Raw genomic sequence first — 20,846 nt, forward strand, 5'->3', positions numbered from 1 at the left:
ATTTTTCCAACTGTAAAACTTTCTGATTTCATGAGCTAACATCTGTACCACCTGGAACACATACTAAAACAATTTTTCAAATGGTTTCTCTTCTCGTTTCTATATGAAATATCTGATGGACTGATTCATTCAAAGAACCAGCCTCCACTGAATTTGACATTCAATACTTTACCCCAAATTTTCATTTTTTGGCTAAGAATCACTCTTTTCTTAGGCTTTCTCACTTCTACTAACAATGTTCCCTTTCATAGCCCTATCTCACAAAATATAAATAAAATAAAAAATAAAAATAAACTAAGTCCCCTGTATTGATTTAGCAAGATTTACTGTGACATGATATGATAGGGAATAGAGAAAACAATGGGCATAAAAGTGGATACTGGGTAGTGAACTCACCAGTAAGTGACATACTTCTGCATATAAGCTTTACAATATGAGGAACTTTTTAAAAAAGGAAAAAACAAAAAAAACACAGTGTTAAATTTGTGAATGCCAAGGTGTAATGTGTTTACATTTATTAACGTGATGTATATCCTCTGTACAAATGACCTGGCTTAACATGATGAAAGAAATACACAATTATTTATTAAGAAAAAAAAATTAAACCATACATATGTAACTGAAGAAACAGCTCATTTTTTTAGAGATGAAAAATACTCAGAATAATAACTGCCCTAGGCACTAGAGTGAAGGCTTTTTTTGATTTACAAATATTAGCTGTTATTTCTTCTGAAACAAGCCCATCAAGTACCTTTTTGTCTTACTTCACAGTACCCAAGCTCAGCTCCAAGGAGTAAAGTACAGTAATTGGTGACTCAAATGTAATTTAATATATCAGTGTGACATCTTTTAAAATACTTGTAAGTCATTTCAAAATCTCTTTCCCTAAAAACGATCTTTAAAAAGCAATTACACCTTTTTTGCCATAAGGAGGGCTTTCTAACATATGAGTTCCCAAGTACTTTGCTCTAGAAATAATGACTACCTACAACAAAATTAGGAAAGAAAAAGATTTAAAAACTTCTAAGGGCAACAGCATTATCCAAGTCAGCAGGATCAGAGGAGGAAAAATGTCTTGATAAACAGCTAATGATATGAAAGGCAGTCTTTGGAACATATCAAAAAGTACTCCAATCTAGGAACCAAAAGCCTTGAAAAAGATCATGGTTTTAAATGAAATAAGCAGACTTTAAACAGCTGAAGTTGTAGCTCACAAAAACAGTAAATATAAAAACATAAAATGAAGTAAGTCAAATGTAGATGTATAGTGCACAAATACATATCACCCTTAAAACAGACTTATAAATCATAGATATGTGACTTGTAAAGAAATGAATTAGTAATTCTCGTTATCAGATTACATAACAAAAATTAACAGACTAGTCAAATTTTTTAAAAAGCATATACTCTCTTTTCTTCTTTATTTTCTAAGAAACAATGCTAAACACACATGTGCCAGAGCATGAATCTAAATATCTAAAGACTCTCAAAGGAAGAGAGATAATCACAATGATTGTTTCCAAAGAAGATGCAAACCCATAGAAACAGAGGTGAATATATCTGCTTCACGTGGACGTTTCCCTCTTTATATGGCTAAAATTTTAGGAAGTATGCCTATAATGTATTTTTCAAACAATTCACTTCAAAACATTAAAAAGTCAAAATTTAAAGGTTTATTGTTTGTGAAATACTTTATAATCAACTTAAGACTACAGTAATTCCATTAAAGCAATAGGAACCTACGATAGATGAACCTTTTTGCTTTTAAAATAAAAAGGTCTTCAAATTAAACCCCAAACATGCATTTAACTCCAATTCTTACAGAAAGCCTACAAAAATTAAAATAAAGGTATAAAAGTTATAAACATACAAGGAAACAATACAGAAGGGAAAACAATAGGAGACACAATATGCCAACAAATTTTGGGGGGATGAAAACTAGACAGAGTAGTAGCAACTAATTAACAGAGAAAAATAAGCTGATGTTTAAGTGACACAGTGGATCCATGCTCAGGAACTGGGGGCAGTGGGCGGAGGTAGGGGTAACGGGTGTGATAAAAACAGAAGAATGGCTGATAGTCCGTGTAAGAAGCAGTTACTAGACCTCTGGGTCCCCTCGCCAGCTTGGAGGCAGGTGACTGACACTAACATGGACAGTAGTTTACTCCCTGAAAATATTAAACCAGAGAGGTCCTGGACTCTGGAACACTGGCTAACACAAAGAGCTTGTACTGGATAAGTGTACATACTGAATGCTGGAGCCCCAAGGACTACTCCTACATTCTGCTCCAAGAATACTGGCAGCAAGTTCTTACCCCATACATAGGCAGAGGATTATTAAGAGTCTTCTCTAGAAAAGATATAAAGTTCCAGAAGAAAGTCCTATAGAAACTGACAGTTGGACGTTCCCCAACAAAAGCACCAACTCTCTTGATTCCTCTATAGCTGAGCTCACCAACCAGTAAGCTCTGGGCTCACGCGGGGATGTTCAATCCGTTCTCTAGTACTTTACTCTTAAATATGAATGGACAGTAAGGATCACCATGTACTAAGGAAGGCCTCCAACTGGAAAGACCGAGGCCAAAACAAACAGCAAAAATGAGCTCAGAAGAGACTAAAACAACGCAGAGTAGAAGAAAAATTTAAGATGCCTATGATTAATTCCCCAAAGAGAACAGATAGTGCATTCGTGAAACAATAATAGGATCCCAAGAATAAAACAAAAGAACAAAAAGTGTTCTTCAAAATTAAAAAATATGAAGTCATATATTTTTAAAACTCAATTTAAGGGCTAGAAATCAAAGAACTTCCCTCAGTAAGGTGCCAGAGAGAGAGAAAATAAAAGGGAAAAAAGTTATGAAAATAAGAGGATCAATCCAGAAGATCTAACAACCAATTAGCAGAAATTCCAGAAAGAGAACACAGAAAAAAAAAAAGGCACACAAATAATCAGATATTAAATCAAAGGAACCGAACAACGTGTCTAGAAGGGAGGAACATGAGCTTCTCACTGGGATGAGAGAGCCGCCACGGGTTCAGCACAAGGAGTGAGCAAGCCGCCCAGGGCATTTCACTGAAAAAACAGCAGAGATAAAGAGACGACCCCAAAGGTTCCAAGGAGTAAAGAACCAGAAATCAAAACAGCACTGGGCCTCTCACTGGCAAAAAAAAAAAAAAAAAAGAAACAATAACTTCAAATTTCTGAGGGAAGATTATTTCTTTCTTTTTTTTTTTTTTTAAAACATGTGAGCCTGCATATAAATATCCCTGTCTTTTTTTTTTTTTTTTAAAGATTGATTGATTGATTGATTGCTATGTTGGGTCTTCATTTCTGTGCTAGGGCTTTCTCTAGTTGCAGCAAGCGGGGGCCACTCTTCATCGCGGTGCGCGGGCCTCTCACTATCGCGGCCTCTCTCGTTGCGGAACACAGGCTCCAGACGCTCAGGCTCAGCAATTGTGGCTCACGGGCCCAGCCGCTCCGCGGCATGTGGGATCTTCCCAGACCAGGGCTCGAACCCGTGTCCCCTGCATTAGCAGGCAGATTCTCAACCACTGCGCCACCAGGGAAGCCCCGGGAAGATTATTTCTAACACACACATCTATACTGTATTAGTTTCCCATGTCTGCCATAATATTACTACCACCAACTGGGTGGCTTCAAACAACAGCCATCTCGCGTGCCACAGCTCAGAACGTGGCCAGGCCCCCTTCCCGAGGGCTGTGGGAGAGAATCGCTTCTGTGCCTCCTCCAGCTCCTGTGGGCTGTCGGCACTCTGCCTCGTGGCTATCACTCCAGCCTCTGCCTCCGTTGTGACACTGACCCTTCTGCTTCTGCCTGTCAGATCTCCCATGTGTCTCTTACGAGGACACTTGTCACTGGACTTAGGGCCCATGCAGATAATTCAGTATGATCTCTTCATCTCAACATCCTTAACTTCATTACATCTGCAAAGACCCTTTTTCCAAATAAGGTACATCACAGCTTCCAGGTATCAGGACGTGGACTTATTTTGGGGGCCACCATTCAACCCACTACATATATCTAGCCAATACATCAATTAAAAATGAGGATACCCAAATCTGTTCCCAGAAAGCTACTGGTAAATGTAACCTCATCAAAATGAGGGAGAAAGCCAAGAGAAAATAAGACATTTAGTCCAAGAAACAGAGACTACTGCACAGGGAAGAGGCAAAGGGAATTCCCAGGACAGTGATAAAGCAAAGTCAAAAACAGACAGTGCATAGCAGGTAAAAAACAATCAGTCTGGATTGTAGCAGGGTGACCATGAAGAAAATAGTACTGAGAAGGGTTTAAGAGTTCTTTTGAAGACCGTAGCAAGCCTTTGGTGCATAAAACAAAGCAAATGTTAATTCCAGGAAAACAAAAACTGTAAGGAAATAAAGAAAGAAAATAATATTATCATATATTACTTGGCTTAGCAGTGAACAATGTTTACATTGAATACTGATTTAGCCAAAAACATGAATATGCTATATTGGAAGGACCGAGTATGAGATGTATGGGGTCGAAGGAATGTTAAGAATGCCAATTCTTTATCTTCCATAAAAGATAATATCTAATATTGATAACGAAACAGTATAAATATTATTTAATATATGGAGGTAAACACTAGAAGAAAGATCTATTACCTTGGGGCGAAGGGACAAGACAAGGGGTAGAGGGGGATGGGGAAGGGCACTGGCTATTTTATTTGGTCATAGTTCCCTTTTGGAGTGGTGTTCCTCTTGCGTTGAAAATAAAATTAAAAAAAAAAAATTTAATGCAGCGAAAAAGAAAAGGTTCTGAGAAAAGTAACTTGTTCAGGGCCGTAACATAGCTAAGAAACATTTGTCACAATGTCTCAAAGTTTCTAATATCTTGCAGGAGTATGGAAATTCTTGAAACAGGGTTCTTAAATTCCCAAGTCACAAGTCTTCCTAAGGATTCAAAAACAGACAAACAGACAAACAAATAAACCAACCAAGCACACACAACACCAAGAGCACTCCTGAGGTATACTGACAGTAATGGACCTGACCTCTATGCTAGATTATTACCACTCTACCCAGCTTTGCTTAATATAACACGACTGGCTCTTGTTTGTTTTTAACTTTAATGTCACAACCACCGGGTAAAGGGGCTGAAGACATGAAGGTCTTTCCAGATTGATATCCTGACAGATAGCTGCCAGTGAATCCAGTTTATATGTGGACGGACTCTAAAGATTTCACAATATTAGAGATAAGAGATTAAAAGCCTGTGTTCTGAATACTGTCATGCTCAGAAAAGAGACGACAATGAGCAGCTTCCGTAAAATCTCTTCTGTCAGACTGTATGAGGAGAGAAGGGGCATTTATTAGGCAAATGTAGCAGCAGTGGTGCTAGGATAAGGTGAAATAAGAGAAAAGGGGGAAATCTTATTCTCTACTTAATTAACGTCCTTCTTTATCCAGTCCATTAATATATGACTCATTTCCGAATAGTGTTTTGGCACACCAAACCTATTCCCACCTTGGCCTTCCCTCCTTCTGTTCAATTGCCTTAAAAGTCCACCTATTTCAAGTAACCTACATAGACTTAACTGATCTATGTCCTAAATGAATAATATAGGTTACTTTGAAATTCTCCCCACAAAGAATTTTAGCCCATTTTAACTTATAGTCTATTGTACCTAATGTAATTGATGATAATAGTCTAGACATACTAATTGAGAATTTGTATGTTGTCATGTTAATCTCGTTTACTTATTTACTTGAGATCATGTGTCTGTCTGAATTGTAAGCCTTTAAAAGATACAAGGATAGCACCTGGTACAAATAGGTACTTTACGTTTTTCCATAAGTATAAAATCAAAATGAAAACAAACATTTTTAAAAGAAAAAAATGTGCCAGGGTAGCACTGGTGTGGGATAGGTAGTTCTAGAAACAAATTACTTTTAAAGCAAAGCCATTTTGGTTTAAATCTCAAGGAATTTTTGACCGTGTCTCAGATTAATACCATGACTGTGATCACTGAAGTAGAAAAAAAGAAGGTCAAGGGCAAAAGAGCAAATGGTAACAAAGAAAATGCAATAATTCCACTGAAAAGAACCCTTCATGTATTTTCATAACTCATGAAAAAACTAATCCCAAAGCAAAAACAAATGCTTCTGTTAAAACTTACTTTGAAACCAACGAGGAAAAGGGAAAAAAAGTCTTTCCTTTTCCATTGCCCCGTTAGCTCTTTCTCATCCAATGCTGCTGGATCTTTCTCCAGTTCTTACAGTAAAATATCATTACATCACAAGTGAGAACACAGCCTGTTAGACTTTTTAACTAAAAAGTACAAATCCCCAAACACAGTATTCATGTGTTCATAATTACTTCTGACAAACACTTTAAAAAGGCAGCACTAGTGAGCACCACATTTACATAAATATACAAAATTTGAGTCCTTTGATACTCAAGAGATCAGCAAAGTATAAACAGCTTAGAAAACTTTTGTAAAAATTAGGTAAAATGGCAACTTAATCAAGAAACTTGAAAAATACTTCAACACTAGGCTAGCATGAAATTCCTAAATGCTCTTCTTGCCAGAGTTCCTATTGTCTTCCCAAAATACAAACAAAAAACTTATGAAAGAAACTCTAGTTTCCTGATTGAAGTACTCTTTGTTGGTGATAGAAACCAAGCCATCAAATGCAACTATGTACTTTGCTTTAATTAAAAAAAAAAAACAAAAAAAACCACAGCCCTTCTGAGAGTAAAGCACATTTCAGAACCTTTCACCTGGTACAGTAAAAAGAAAGCTAGTGGGGTTCATAGGTCAAAGGGCTGGAGAAGCAGAGATTCATGCCAAAGATCATGAAAAGTATTTATGTTCTTCATCTCCCAAACAGCCAAGTATCATCAAAGCTGCCTCAGCACAAGGATGAATTCTCACCATATTTCCCAAAGCTCCAATTCTTCATTATAGAAGTTACACACCATCACAATTACCGCTGTGGGTAACAGTCTCAATTGAAGCTGTATCCCTCACTTAGTCTTCTACAAAATGCACAAAACGCAGGATTTCAGATAGGAGAGAGACTGCTCTGTCTCTAAAAAACTTACCTGAATCTACTGGTTCCTGAGTTCTAACAACATCTATAACTGGCAACTTCCATACTGAGTAAGTCATCATGAAATTTAAGAATACAAGCTTTTAAATTAGGCTGTGGGCATGTAGAAATTTTAATAAAATCTGAAAAAAAAAAAAACAACCCTATAATTCTATAGTATGCTTTTTCACCTCAAAACTCTAAGAGCTGACATCTGATGCACTGAATCCTACCTAATGGTCTTACCTGTTTGGCTTTCGAGTTCTTCCCAGTCAAACTTTTCTCATTTGTGCTTCCATCCATCCCTCTGAGAACACTGATGAAATCTTTCTTGGAAACAGTTGATATCAGCTTAGCACGCTTTCTAATAGATCCTCCAGCTTCTTTAACCTTTTCATCAACGTTCTTTTGATGCTTTTGAACAGCATTAAATAATTGCACCACACCCCTGTAGAACATAAATGACCAGAGCAATGTAGTTAAATAACAATTACACTAGAACACAAACTCTGACGACAGAAACAATGTATTTTCACTGGTCAGAAAAGAGGCACTAATTTAATAGGCACTCAAGTGAAAAGCGTTGAATAAATCTGAAAAGTGAACATACATTTCAATGAATGAATACAAATTTCTGAATAGAGAATAAATATATGTGGATTGATTTGTGATTTTTTTTCAGCTTTAGTCTTTCTAAATCAACTTTTGTACAACTAGAACTAAGAATCAGAACTAAGATGTTTTAACACAAACATCTACTTCTCAAAATATAAAGGCTTTACAGTGTAAATGGAATGAGCACAGCCTTTACAGTTAGCTGTCTAATCATCTGATGCTAGGAAAGATTTTCTGGATCTCAATTTCATCTGTAAATGGGAAAAACAATACTCAAGAAGCTTAAAAAGTATTCAGCTATGTTATCTGCAACTCTTATAAGACTAATTTAAAAAAAAATTTTTTTTTGAAGTACTTTGTGCTATAGTTAAACTCACCGAAAGATAAACCCTGAAGATTAAGAACTGTCGTGTCCATTACAGTAGCCACGAGCCACATGTAGCTAGCGAACACACAAAATATGGCCAGTATGAACTGCAATGTGCTCCAAGTTTAAAATACACACTGGATTTTGAAAACTCAGTATGAAAAAGAGAATTTTAAAATCTCTTTAATAATTGTTTTATATTGATTACATGCTGAAATAATAATTTGAATATATTGAGTTAAATAAAATTTATTATTTAAATTAATGTCACCTCTTTCTTTTTACTTTTTTCAATGTGGCTATAAGAAAATTTTAAATTACACACGTGGATCACGTATTTCTACTGGACAGCATTGATTTAGACCATTAACATCCCTTCCAGCTCTAAAATTCTATAACCTATTAATCTTCCTGCTCTAATCATCACTGGCAGAGGCAATCCGCCACAGGCCCTGAGCACCCCTGCACGTTCTTGCTGGGTTCTTCGAGAACGCAAGGCCCCGACTGCTCTTCACGCAGGCCATTTCTCAGGGTTGTGTTTGCAGTAGGCAACCTTGAAAGATGAGGTAATGTCTCCCCCCGGACAAAGAGCAGGCTTGTTACCACTTACCATAAAAGCAACAGATTCCCAGGTACAGAGTTCCTCTCCTGTAACACAACCCACCACAGGCACAGGCATGCATCTAGGGCACCTGCGCTGGCCCCGAGGGACACAGGGAACCAGTGGGAATGTGAAGCTCTGGCTACTGCTTTTGCCGTGAGTAACAAAGTCCTTTGTCTCTGGCCCACAAGCCTCTTGTCTCCTGCCAGCATCGAAGAAACTTTACCAAGCTGGCTTATTTGTTTATGAGGAGGGTAAAATTCCATACCCTTCACAGCAGGGCTGGGACCAAAGTGAGGAGAGTGAGATGCCCAGGGTATAAAATTTAAGGAGGCACTTATTCTCTGGCACTAATCCTGCACTCTTCTGAGCTCTGCATGGGTATTAATTATTTAATTCTCAGAGAAATCCTACAGGGTAGGTATAATATTCTCTCCTTTTTCTAAGGAAAAATAAACTGAGACAGAGAGAAAGTAAGTAAATGCCCAGGGACACCCAGCTCGTCAGTCAGCGTGCTGGCACAGGTCAGTAGCCAGACGGACTGTTGTAGGCAAACAGGACATTTAAGGGAGTTCCACTAAATGTAACTGCTGTATTCTCTAAGTAGCAACCCAACTGTTACCTCCACCGTGGAGCCTGCCGCCACTCCGCTACAGTCTCCCGTCGCGTGTTCCCAACACACGAGACGCGCCTTTACTTACAAGGAGACTCGAACGCCCACACATAAGCGGGCAAAGGCCACGCAGCAGCCACCAGATTCTATTTATCTTTGAACACAGAGGGCAACAAAGGAATGTTTGGTGCCAATGATAAACAAAATGCTGAGTGAAAGGACAGCACGAAGCTGCTATCGTGTGTGATTTGTTACGTCATATAGTGCAAAATAACAAAAATAATCATCTAGCGCCATAATTTAAGACAAGCATCCTAAGAGGAATGCAGTAAGAGGTCTGATTATACTGTTCTTGTGACTATAAAATACAAGATGATATGAAACAGGTTCATACCAAATATCCACTTAGCACGTTATATTCTTGCCTCATGAGACCTCCAAAATCTGTGGTTGAATCCAGTATTAAATAGGCAGGCTGAGATATAAATCACTTGGCTCTGAGAAGGCAGACCTTAAGAATCAAACCTAGTCAGAAATGGATCACTACACAGCTTTAGAGTACTTATTTTTTAAAGGGCAAGAACACTGTCTTACCTCGTTGCGATTCTCTGAAGATTTCTCTCTGTTTCTTTGTCTTTGACAACATCTGGCTTTACTCTGCACATCATTTCCCATTCCCGCTTCTTATCAAGCTGTGTTATAAATATTGTTATGTGAAAGACTATTAGGCATTTTTGAAAGTGCAGCATACTTTGATATGATACTCTGTGAAAGGACAAAGGTAATAAATCATTCTGGCTTAGTTTGTCACGGGGACTTTCAAAAGCCCACACTTTCAGGGGTCCGGCTCAGGGAGCCTGTGGTTAGCACGCCGAGTGTCACGTGAGAGGCACCAAGTGCGCTGACGGCAGGCTCCCCGACAGCCGGGCCTGCAGAGCCGCCAGCGCGAAGCGCCAGGCAGGACGAGGCGAGGGGGGGCGGGGAGGAGCCGCGTTCCCGCCTGCCGTCAGCAGATCCTCAGAGGGGAGCACCAGCAGGGCTCCAAGCCACCCTCTTCCGTAACCACAAGTTTAAATACCGTTTCTCTTTATTTTTAGAAACTGACTTCCTCAGCAGTCAGAATTATTAAGACTCTGTATCAGCTTCGAAAAGAACGGCGTCATATCCAGATACACGCGGTTTACACAGTGGCTGTTTTTCTTCTCTCTTACGGCACATCTGACCACTATCCTTGCCGTATACGGCACATGGGTCACAAACTACAGCAAACTGATTCTTTGCTACAATGCAGCAATAGAAAGGGATCAGGAGATAAGGAAATCCCAAAGACAACATAACCTGATTCAAAACTGTTTTCCGGGGGTATCCTGGTCTCAGGTACCTGATTTGATACACGGCTTCTCCAGGTCCCCTCCTCGGGCCAACCTATCACCAGTATCAAATATACTGAATATGATGAATTAATCACCAAGAAGCTGATGAACATCAAAACCAGTAAGAACCAGTGGAAAAAAGTCTCCTTTTACCTTTTCCTTTTCTCCATTCATTTAATCTCTCATTTTGTATTAATAAAAACATCTGATCACGGTTAAAACCAAATCTTTGCTCTTGCTATCAAGATTACTCTGATTCCTTTTTAAAGGAGTAGATTCTTCCCCAAATCATGTAATTTAACTATCATGAAATTCATTATCAGACTATGCCAGAAATAAAAAAAATCTTACTTTTAAAACAGTTGATTCTTAATTTTCTACTGTACCCAGGGGATAACAGGCATGCAGGATCCCAAAATATTTTTTAACTTTGAAATGTACTTTTATACTTATGATTAGAAATAAGTAGCCAGGGGCTTCCCTGGTGGCGCAGTGGTTTAGAATCTGCCTGCCAATGCAGGAGACACGGGTTCGAGCCCTGGTCTGGGAAGATCCCACATGCCGCGGAGCAACTGGGCCCGTGAGCCACAACTACTGAGCCTGCGCGTCTGGAACCTGTGCTCTGCAACAAGAGAGGCCGCGATAGTGATAGGCCCGCGCACCGCGATGAAGAGTGGCCCCCACTCGCCGCAACTGGAGAAAGCCCTCACACAGAAACGAAGACCCAACACAGCCAAAAATAAACATAATAAATAAATAATAAATAAAAATTAAAAAAAAAAAAAAAGAAATAAGTAGCCAATATTCTGGAAACCAGTAATATATAACATTAAAAAACCGATGATAATATACATAGACTCTACCCAGAAATATACACTCCGAGTACTTGTGGCTGCTGTGTTGTGTTTCCGGTATCCACACGTGTGCTTTCATGCGTTATGTGGACAGTACCGTCTCTAGCACTCAAAGCTCTGGCCTGGAGCAGAGTTACAGACTTCTTTTTGTTAGCTTCAAAAGGCTGTCCTCTCACTGGAACACTAGGACTACAGGTAATTAAGGATTAAAGCCTCATCTAGCTTTTGCCAGATAAAAAACAAAGATTCAAATTTTCAGTTGAAAAGCTACCAGTAAGATTTAGAGATAAAACTGATCTTAAATAAAGTACAATGAGAATATCGAATTAATAAAAGAGCACGTGGTTTCTAAGAGCAACACTTGAAAAGCTCCAGCTTTATACAGCCTCTTACAGAGCCAGCCAGTATTAGGAACAAAGAAAACATTCATCTTGAAACAAGATAAGGGGATGGTGAACTTAAAAGGAAATAAATGCCACTGAAATCTATTTTTCTTTCATTTTTACCTATAACATAACTCTTGGAAATGAGTACTTTTATATTGTCAGTACGATTGTAGAAAGTTATTTTTCTCTCATTAAAAAATAATACCTATTTCAGTAACCAAATATTTTTAGACATAGAAATACCTCATCAGGGGATATAAAACCTTATTATTGTTTCTCTATCTCTGTAATACACAACAGCAAACTTAAGTCCAACTTTTGGCCTTTCCCTTTCATTAGTAGGCGGCACTAGTCTAACTTCTTCCACCAGTGGTTTAACAAAAGGTACCAGGAATTCAAGTTTATCCAACAGTGAAATAGTTTGTTTTCAGAACTGCAACCAACCCCTGACAATGACATCATCAAAGATTTATACCATGAAACAGATTCTGAGCAAAAAGTAACTAACATGATTCTATTAGTTCAGAATTAATAAAGTTAGTATCTGGACGGCTAAGTTGAATAAGATATTCAAACCCAGGAGTCACTGTCACATGTATAACTGCTTGATTTTAAAAGGATACATTTCCTTGGCGTTTACATTTCTATTGCTTTGCTTAGATGAACAACAAGTGAGCTTGCTCAACAGAATGATTCAGACTAGACCTCTGAACACAACCTTGGTTATGCACCCTCACATAAAACGCAAGTTACAAACTGTAATGTTAATTGGACAAACACTGCAGGGAACAATCTGGTGCAGATAAGAACTAGACTAGACAAGCTAATCTACAGAACAACTGGTAGGACACACCTGTTTTCTTTTCTCTAGTCTCTCTTGCTTCAACTTCTCTTTTTCCTTTTCCAGCTCTTTGTTTTTGACCAGAATGGTGGGTTTACTTTTAGGAGTCTTCTTGCTAAGGATTTTAGCCATGGCATCTGCCCAGCCCACGTTAGTTCCAACACTAGCTTCTACGGCATCTTCACTGCCATCGCCACAGGGCTCAGCTTCATCCTCATGGTCAGCTTCTATTGCTTCTTCACCAGAGGAAAAGTGATCCTTTTCCGATCCACAGCTTCCTACAGAACCTAAGAGTAGAAACAAATTAAACTTTAAAACCAGAGGCAGACCTTGGCAAGGCCATGGTAAGACCCCGGGGGCCCTTCCTAAGGCTAACGGTTCTCCATCAGTCTCCATTCTTGCAAGAGGAGACTTTTCCGAGTCCCACAGCTGCAGTAATAGCGGAGAATGGCAGGACCCTCCATCCTACTGCCATCCTCCCCCAAAGACCTGGCCCAGCCATATCGACGGGGAGCCCACAGTGGCTTCAGCACCCAGGACCCAGGGAATAGAAACAAATCCAACAGCCCCGCCACGTCTTGTCATCAAGGAGGTGACAGACGCTGGCATGGTGCCAGCGCGGAGTGTGTTCAGACCCCCAGGCTCCGTGTCATTAAACTACTTGTAGAGACTGATGAAGGGTACTTTAAAAACAAATAACAACCAAAACTTTAATCTGTCAAGAAAATGGTATAGTGCTCCCATGGCACAGAGAAGTCAGATTAAGTTCTCTGAGGGCTTTGGCCCAGATGTTTAAAATTCTGAATTTGTGTGCAGAAAAATCTAAAAACCAACTTCCTTTTATAGAATCTGCATATGACATTAATCAATTGGGGTGTTTCAACATTTTTGAAAAATAATCTAATGAAGTGATATGTGCCCAGGGTTTGACTGCACTGCTGGGTGACTGAGTGAAAATATCAAGTTCTGGGTTGAGGATACAAATTCGTATACTGTTGAATTTTCTCATGCAGAACCACCAAAACAAGCATATGCAGGTTACCAGCAAACTATGTCATCATGTAAGATTCAAATGGCTGGGATCAGAGGAGTGGCCTAAACAACAATCCAGCTGGTGACCTTACTCGAAAATCAACTTGCCCAGAAGCTCTGGGTACTTTTAAGTTTTGCAGCCTATCTCAAATTCGGAAGCTCACTGTACTTTAACAACAAGAACACAAGCGCCTGCACGGTGTGTGGGTAACTATATGATCCAGAGCCTTCTGAAGAGCTTCTGCTTTGTTCTTCAGAAACCCATGGAACTATTAGGAAATACTTCAAAAGTAGTTTTATATCAGCTTATGGCTACGATCAAAGTGAAAGGAACTGAATGTGTAGTCAGCTCTTCAATTCTGAGTGATCCTCCCTAAACTCTTGACTTTAAGCCATGAATTAAGAGGACTGCTGAAAAGACCTGACTTTTAGCTAGTCGTCATTATATTTGCTTTTTGGTATTACTTTTGCATAATACCTTTATTTTTTAATTGTTGAGAATTCATGAAATAAAAGGATGGAAAACTAAACATTTAACATATTGAAACTAAACTTGTAACATATTAGAAAAAAGCAAATAAAAATATATAAAACAAAACATTTTATACACATATAAAAATGAGCCTCAAGCACAGGAGTAAAAAATGAAGTATCTTCAAAAAATTAACAGAACAATACATAAACTAGAGTTGAACACAGAGAGCAAAATAATACTTTATATTTTTAAAAAGCATGATCTTAAAACATAAAGTATGTTAATGGTATCAAAAAGTATTAAAGGAAACGATAAAGAAGCAAGAATCACTAATAATTCTACTGCCCTAATGTGCTGCATATTTCTTAATAAAGACAAAGAATTTTTTTAAAGAGAAATTAATTTGCCACGTATTTAATTTGAAGCCTCCTCTGTATCCTGTACGCTGGGCAAGTTTAAGAAATCTGAGAACATGACTAGGATTTGACATGCAAATCTAAGGTGATATAAGAAACCTTACTGCCTGCAATATAAGAAAAAGTATCTAAATTTTGCCAAACAAAAGCTGAAAGCACTATCATTCAATGAAAATCTGAGTTTCTGCTATATACCAGATTCCAGAGTCACGTTATTTTTCCCCCAGAAGCATCTCCTAGGATCAGTGTTCCCTGGAAAGTAGGTTGAGAAACAAAGTTTGGAGAACGTAGTTAGCTGAAAAACATATATGTTAATATTGCATATGTTTATTCCCCAGTCAGCAGCACTAGACAGGTACTAATAAAAAAATAAACAGTTCTTTGAAAAGTACTTCTTCTAAGTAAGCATTTATACAAATGTAAAGAGGCACAACAGCTTAAAAGTTTGTGTCAATGAAGAATCTCTGAGTGATTAAAAGCAGAAGTCTTTACTAGCGCCTGGTAAAATGTCAAAACTACAACACTGACATCTAGTGTTTTGTCCTGATGAATTCACACACAAATTGCAGCGAATTTCACAGTTTCACCTACACTGTAAATGCAGCCAAAGGCTTTATGGTTGTGTAAGCCACTCCAATTCTCCATTTCTAAACCCTGGCTATTTTTCTTTGGTGTGTTTCTTACCCAGCCTGACTACCACAACATGCATGTTATGGACACAATAAATCCATGACGTTTTATAACACCATTTCATACATCCTGCACTTACCCCACCAATTAAAAAAAAAAAAATCCCAGAATAATTTACTGAAGTCATAGTTTTTATTTTATTATTTTTTTTAAGAAGCTCTATCTCAGAAGTTTTTAGTCACGCATTCACTGCCAATGGAAATGATGATATTTTATATAAATTTAAAATGCCAATGTAATGAGGTCTTCCAGCATACTAAAAACAGGATTTACTTCTAGGATACCAAAGATAATCACTATGCAAATCAGAAAATAGAACTGGTCCTTAAAAACTTACTATAGCCTATGAGGACGAGATTCTTTGAATTGACCATGAACTGATATTTAGAAGAAGTTAAGTGGATGTAGATAAGCAAAAAATTCCTTTTCAGTCATGTGAGTTATTTTAAACATTAACTCTAATTCTGCATTCTATTTTAAAAATCTGGAAATTAAGGAAGGGCTACAGAGAATGCTTACTGGAAGTAATAACTCGAGGTTCCAACAGAACTTTCTGCATTCGTGGACATGTTCTATTATCAAAGCTGCCCACTAGTCACCAGCCACAAGAGCCTACTGAGTACTTCAAATGTGGCTAGTACAGCTGAGTCACTGAATTTTTAACTTTATTTAATTTTAGTTACTTTAAATTTAAAGTGACTAGTGGCTATCATATTGGACAGGGCAGGGTTAGACCTCTGAGATAATGAGGTAGACACAGGCATTTCTCCATCTCTTGCTGCCTTTTCCCCAAACTTCCACCAGCCTTTCAAACTTGCCATCTGTCCCTGATCCCAGATATATGGTGGCAGAAAAGTGAGCTATTTACCTTAGCCTTTGGAACTGGGATAAAGTTTTTAAAGAAGACTCGCAGTCCTTCAATATTTACCAAGTAATCATGGATGAAGACGAAGGAAGGGGAAAATGAAAAATCAAATTCTCCTGGAAGAAGCCAAATGTTTAGTAGGATATGTAAATCAGTTAAAACCAATTGTAAAATTTGGTTTTACTATCTGTAAAATTTGTAAGTGTTCTTCTAAAAGAAAAACAACAAAGAAAAGGGTGATTGCTTAGGGGTATCTTTTACAAAGATGATTTCAAGTTGTTTCTTAAAAGTAAAGCAAGAGTTTGAATGACAAGAGAAGGAAAAAGGCCAAAGAAATAAGTTTCTACAATGAGGGCAACTGAAAGAGGCAGGGGGCAAGATCACTGAATCTAGAACCAAAAACATCCTAGATTTGAGTCAATGCTCTGTATTAAAATTAAAACTATTATTGTAATCATCATTATTACTGACATTCCAGGCAGAAGAAACCAGCATGTCCAAAAGCATGGGAATGTTGAAGAAGGTAAGATATTTATAAAATAACAAGAAGTTCACACTGGCTGAAACTGGAGATTTGGGGATTGGATGGTAAGAATTGGGTATGAAAAGCTGGCTGGTTTACATAAATAAGCTGGTCTGATTTACCATCCAAGAAATAAAATATACATCAAGCCCCAAGTTCTGCACTATAGGTGTGTACTTCCACTAAGTGGCCAAACTGCTAGTGCTTTTTTCTCTTACCACCTACCTCAAGTTCTTACTTCTAAAAAAGTTTCTCTATTGGATTAAGAAGGTTGTTCTTTTAAAATACAAATATCATCTGGGAGCATTAAGGCTATTGGTTAACCTTGATATTACTTCACACCGTTAGAATTTACTCTAAATCAAATAGAACTCTCAAAAAAATCTGACTGAGATCAGCTAGCAGTGGTGGTTAAAGAGTAAAGACACAGAACTCAGGCTGCCTGATTCAATCTTAACTCCAGACACAAATCTATGTGACTTTTCTGAAGGTTTTTATGTTCTCAACCTTAATTTCCTTGTCTGTACAAATGGCAATAAAATAGTATCTACTTCATCGGGTTTTGTGATAATTAAATGAGTTAATATATACAAAGTTCTTAAAGAGTGCCTAGCCCATAGTAAATGCTTACATGTCAATTACACGACACACACGACACAAACAATGTGGCTGTGGAGAAGAGAGGAACAAAGAAGAAATAACGCTGGTGGCTGGAATCTACAGGACATGTGAGGTGCTGAATGGGAAGCTTTAGATGATCAGTTACAGCACAGGGGTTAAGAGCTCAGATTATAAAATTAGGCAGACTTGGCGCTATGTCCTGTTTCCGTTACTTCCTACCAGCGTAATCTTGGGCAGGTTACCTAATCCCTGTGTCTCTGTAAAACGGGAATAAAAACAGTACCTACCTCAGTGGGTTGTTATGATGATTAAATAACACAGGAAAAGCACTTAGCACAGCCCTGGCACATAGCAGGCACTAAACAGATGACAGTAACCAGAAGACAGACAAGGATACTAAGAACCTGGGAGCCAGAGCAGGGGGGAATCCCAAAAGCTTTCAAAAGGATGCCAAAAAACAGGGGGGGAAGGGGGAATAAATTGCCCTTCCACTGTAATTCTACCCCCAGTCTTGGCTATCGCCTATAACCCCTGCACCAGGCGTTCATGGGGAGAAGCCACCTCTGACTCTATTTCCGAAGTGGTCGATGTCTCCGTCCTACAGCTTTCCGAGCACTCTAAAACAGGTGTTTAGGGCTAGGTGCTATTTAAAACACTTTTTATGCGTTATCATTTAATCCTCACAATACTCTTTGAGTTGCTATTATTATTCTATTTCCAAAGGGAACGGTTCTCAAGCTTAGAAAAGTTAAAAAAAATGTCCAAAGTCACAAAGTTAATAAGGTAGGATGATAGGGCTGTTGATTTCTAAGGCACTACAAAGCTTTGAATCAAAGATTCAGCTCAGACTAATGTATACTGAACTAATGCAGAAAGTATTCACAAAATAGCTTAATAAAGCTTGAATTAAAAAGGAATTTCTCTCTAGGCCACAGTTAACAGAAGAGCCATTGCTCGCACCCATTCTCATTTCGCCCCTAGTTATGCAGAGCTCTACGAAACCACTGCCCCCCACTCCAGGTGTAAATCATCTGTTCCGATCATGTCACGTGATCTTTCCTGCCCATTAGTACTTAATTTAGAATATTCAAAATTGATACTTGAAAACTTTTTTAAAAAGCATTTACCTCTTAAAAAAAAAAAATGAAGTTACCCCAGGTTTCCATAAAAATAACCAAAAATAAAATGAAAGTTCTACCACAGGACAAACTATTGGATGTGATTACTGTGTGCTATCTGGGCAAGCCAGAGCAGACAGAGCCTGGAAGTAGTCTGTTTCCTGAGTCTGTCCTATAAATTGCTAAACCACTCCAGTAGGACTATGATATACTTCATTTCTTAGGCATGTTCCTTTGCTATTTAAGTAACTTAAATGATGAAGGAGGCTATAAGCTACAGTTTGATGAAAAGCCCATTTATCTGCTAGGTTATTACATCTTGAATACTGTTTTGTAGTTTATCAAAAATGAAGGGGGGATTCCCTGGTGGCGCAGTGGTTGAGAGTTTGCCTGCCACTGCAGGGGACATGGGTTCGAGCCCTGGTCTGGGGGGATCCCACATGCCGCGGAGCGACTAGGCCCGTGAGCCACAACTACTGAGCCTGCGTGTCTGGAGCCTGTGCTCCGCGACAAGAGAGGCCACGATAGTGAGAGGCCCGGGCGCCGCGATGAAGAGTGGCCCCCGCTTGCCGCAGCTAGAGAAAGCCCTCACACAGGAACGAAGACCCAACACAGCCAAAAAATAAAAAAAATATATAAAATAAATAAATATATAAATTTAAATAGCAAAAAAATAAATAAATAAATAAAGGGATAGCTCCTAGGACCTTCTAAACTGATTGTTATCAAGTCTTGTGTTAGAAGTATATGGCCATTTTTCAAGTATGTAACCAGACAATTCAGAAAAAAATGAAATTACCATTCCTCCCTACTAGTTTATAGGCATATGGACACATTCTATGAGGGAGGGGTCAATCACTTCATGGCACTGGACCAAGGCTTTTTTCATTTGGGTTGATTCACTGACTACAGAGCTTTTTTTTTTTTTTTTTTTTTTTTTAAATAAAGACTATTAGTTTAAGAAGCAAGTAGGGGGGCTTCCCTAGTGGCGCAGTGGTTGAGAATCTGCCTGCCGACACAGGGGACACGGGTTCGAGCCCTGGTCTGGGAAGATCCCACATGCCGCGGAGCAACTAGGCCCGTGAGCCACAATTACTGAGTCTGCGCGTCTGGAGCCTGTGCTCCGCAACAAGAGAGGCCGCGATAGTGAGAGGCCCGCGCACCGCGATGAAGAGTGGCCCCCACTTGCCGCAACTAGAGAAAGCCCTCGCACAGAGACGAAGACCCAACACAGCCATAAATAAATAAATAAATAAATAAACCCAAAGTTTAAAAAAAAAAAATTTAAAAAAAAGCAAGTAGGTATTGTGTCTAAACCTCCAACAGTGCATAAATTCCATAAATCTGAGTAGGTCAATGATAACTCAGAGGTAGAGGTTATCATACTCCTCTTTATAATACTTGATATCATCACCAGTGTTCTCATTTTTTTCACCTGAGTTGATTTACTGACTGGGGAGGCTGGGTGTGCCTGTGTTTTTTATTTAGACTACAAACTTAAGAGCCAAGTATACATTGTATCTAAACCTCCGACAAGGTATCAATTCAATAAATCTGAGTAGTTCCAGGTTAACTCACTTAGGGGTGGCATCCTCTCCTTTATAATGCTTGACATTTATGTGTTACTCGAACGCTGACTATAGCATTTTACCTTTCACATACCTCTGATTCGCGATCGTCTGCAATTTTACTATGACCAAATTTCAAACCCTACTGAAGAGTATTACAATTTACCAAAACTTCACCCTGAATCATTTTGCTGTCATTCAAGCTTATATTCCATACAACTTCTGTTAATTTTTAACTTCAGTTAAAAATACCTGGTACATGAGAAAAGAGTGTAAAAATCACATTAAGAGAGGCTTCCAATTTATAATAAATGGATATTGAGTACTACACCATGTTTCAGGATTTATGCCAAGCTCTGAGACACAGCTGTAACCAAAGCTTTCAAGGTCTCTCCCCACAGAACTAGGAAACTTCTGCAAAGTCTGACAAATAATACTTAAGAGTTTTACACTCATAAAAGCACACTTTTCTACCTTTCTTATACAATGTGTCAAAAGAAGTGAAAGCCAGAAGATAAAAAGTAAAGTTAAAACAACACATGGGCTATACGTGCGTGTTTCCTATGGAATGTGAGTAGCATCTTGCTAAAGGAGGCTGTTTCCAAATGTTGATGTAAGGCACGTCCCTATCAATCTTTATGAACCAATTAAAATTCAAAGATAAGTCTCTAATTCAATTCCCTGATAAAATGAGCTGGTACACTTTAATAAGAAGCCTATAATTTGCTGATTCCTCATGTGTCTGAAGTCAGCTTCAATCGTCTGCCTTTATAATCTCTCAGGATCCATTCTCTGTACATTTTTGATA

The 20,846-nt window shown here is 38.5% G+C and overlaps 1 protein-coding gene across 1 annotated transcript in view; it reads right to left on the bottom strand.

Moving 5' to 3' along the window:
- Positions 1-20,846, bottom strand: part of RRP15 (ribosomal RNA processing 15 homolog) — a 47,093-nt gene that overhangs the window by 21,500 nt on the left and 4,747 nt on the right. The window contains exons 2-4 of the mRNA XM_007173525.3: positions 12,743-13,017; positions 9,871-9,968; positions 7,327-7,528 (exon numbers count right to left, since the gene is read on the bottom strand). Coding sequence (XP_007173587.2) covers positions 7,327-7,528; positions 9,871-9,968; positions 12,743-13,017 — 575 coding nt within the window. The remainder of the gene's footprint in view (positions 1-7,326; positions 7,529-9,870; positions 9,969-12,742; positions 13,018-20,846) is intronic.

This window comes from Balaenoptera acutorostrata, chromosome 1, assembly GCF_949987535.1.
Source record: "Balaenoptera acutorostrata chromosome 1, mBalAcu1.1, whole genome shotgun sequence".
NCBI lineage: Eukaryota > Metazoa > Chordata > Mammalia > Artiodactyla > Balaenopteridae > Balaenoptera > Balaenoptera acutorostrata.